Source organism: Diaphorina citri, unplaced genomic scaffold, assembly GCF_000475195.1.
Source record: "Diaphorina citri unplaced genomic scaffold, Diaci psyllid genome assembly version 1.1 scaffold12201, whole genome shotgun sequence".
Lineage (NCBI taxonomy): Eukaryota > Metazoa > Arthropoda > Insecta > Hemiptera > Psyllidae > Diaphorina > Diaphorina citri.
The window spans coordinates 1-1,516 of NW_007389572.1; the positions used below are offsets into that span (position 1 = coordinate 1).

At 39.6% G+C, this 1,516-nt stretch overlaps 1 protein-coding gene across 1 annotated transcript; it reads left to right on the forward strand.

Annotated features, from left to right (window-relative positions):
* Nucleotides 1–397: 397 nt before the first annotated feature.
* On the forward strand, nt 398–1,511 carry LOC103522866 (cingulin-like protein 1; the record flags this gene model as incomplete). Its single annotated transcript, XM_008487952.2, has 1 exon — nt 398–1,511. A coding segment is annotated over exon 1 (981 nt), but the record flags the coding sequence as incomplete, so codon positions are not given.
* Between the last annotated feature and the right edge of the window lie 5 nt (nt 1,512–1,516).

The following is a 1,516-nucleotide window of genomic DNA, read 5'->3' on the forward strand; positions in this document are numbered from 1 at the left end:
AACGGGAGACATTTTACTTCCTCTCGTACTTATAAAATAAAGAATAGATTAGAATATAACACCTAGGTATAACATGTAGATCAGTTGCGCTTACTTGGGTGATGTTTCAAAGTAATAGAGCAAGAAAAATGAGGACCAACATTTTTTTATTCTTTTTTCTTCTACAAATAACGAGGTGAGAACTGAGAAGAGGTCCCTTACTTCTGCACTTTAGCAGAACTTTACCGCTATTGTATAAAGCTGAGATTTTTTTTTTGTCCAAGTTTCAAGTTGATATCTCGTGATGAAACCCGTCTTGTGTTTTGCATTTGATCAGAATGTGTGAATTAAGTGACAGATAGAGTACCTACGTTATCTAGGGACCAATGACTATCATGATTTGAGTACATGGAACAGCCAGTCATTATAATAAATGTCTTTCATCAACCCAACTGAAACCATTTTCCGTTCATGGAATAAGAAATTCCTAACAACATCACAAAACTCAAATCTTCACACCTAAATTCTAGTACACAAATTCCAATTAAAAAATGGAAAATGGAAATGACTTGAACGGTATTGTTCAAACAATCAAAGAGTTAGAGGAAGGTCGAAATCAGTTCCTCTGTGAAAATCAGGCCTTGAAAGAAAACATAGCTGATTTGGAAGCGGACATTGATGAATTGGAAAATATTCATCGCGAGGATCAGGCAATCATAGACGAACATGAGAGTACAATCCAAGCACTTCAGCGGGAACACAAGAACCTACAGAATGCCATTCAGAGTAAAGACATGGAAATCGCTGAAATGCGCGGCCTTTATCGAGAACTGGAAGACTTGAAACGAGAAAACGACAACCTATGCAAAGATCTAAATCAGTGCCAGAGCAAACTAGGCAAGATGAAAGAGCAAATCGTGAAACTCGAAGAAGTTATACACGAGAAAGAGTACACCATCCAACGGCAAGAGAGTCAACTGAATCAGCTCCAAAGCAAAATCGCTGAGTACAGGAAAACTGTGGAGTGTCTATCCGAAGAGAATGCAGTCCTGCTACGTCGCTACGAGGATTGTAAGAAAGCTTTGGAAGAATCACACCTGGAAAACGATCGCCTCATTGAAAAACTACGTCAATGTGAAGTCGCCCGTCAGAAACTAGAAGAGTGCAACAAGAAGAACCTGAACTACATCAAGCAGCTGAGAGCTGAACTGGCCAAGGAACAAGCGGCCAACTCTAAACTACAAGCGAAAATAAAGAACTTGGAAGAAGAGCAAGACAAGAATAGGAAAGAACTAATAAAGCTCCAAGAAGAAATCATGGGTCTGAACGAAGAGCTTGATGATAAACATAGCGAGCTGGAGGAGTGCAACCAGGAACTGAAGAGGAAAATAGAAGAGTTTGAAAACTACAAGAATACAATCACCAGCCTGAAGCAAAAGATAATGAATAATAGGAATAACACTCCAGTATGTAGCACCAAGATGTTCAGTACCAGATCCCGCACTCAGAGGAGTAAGAACAGATGTGGAGGTGGAGG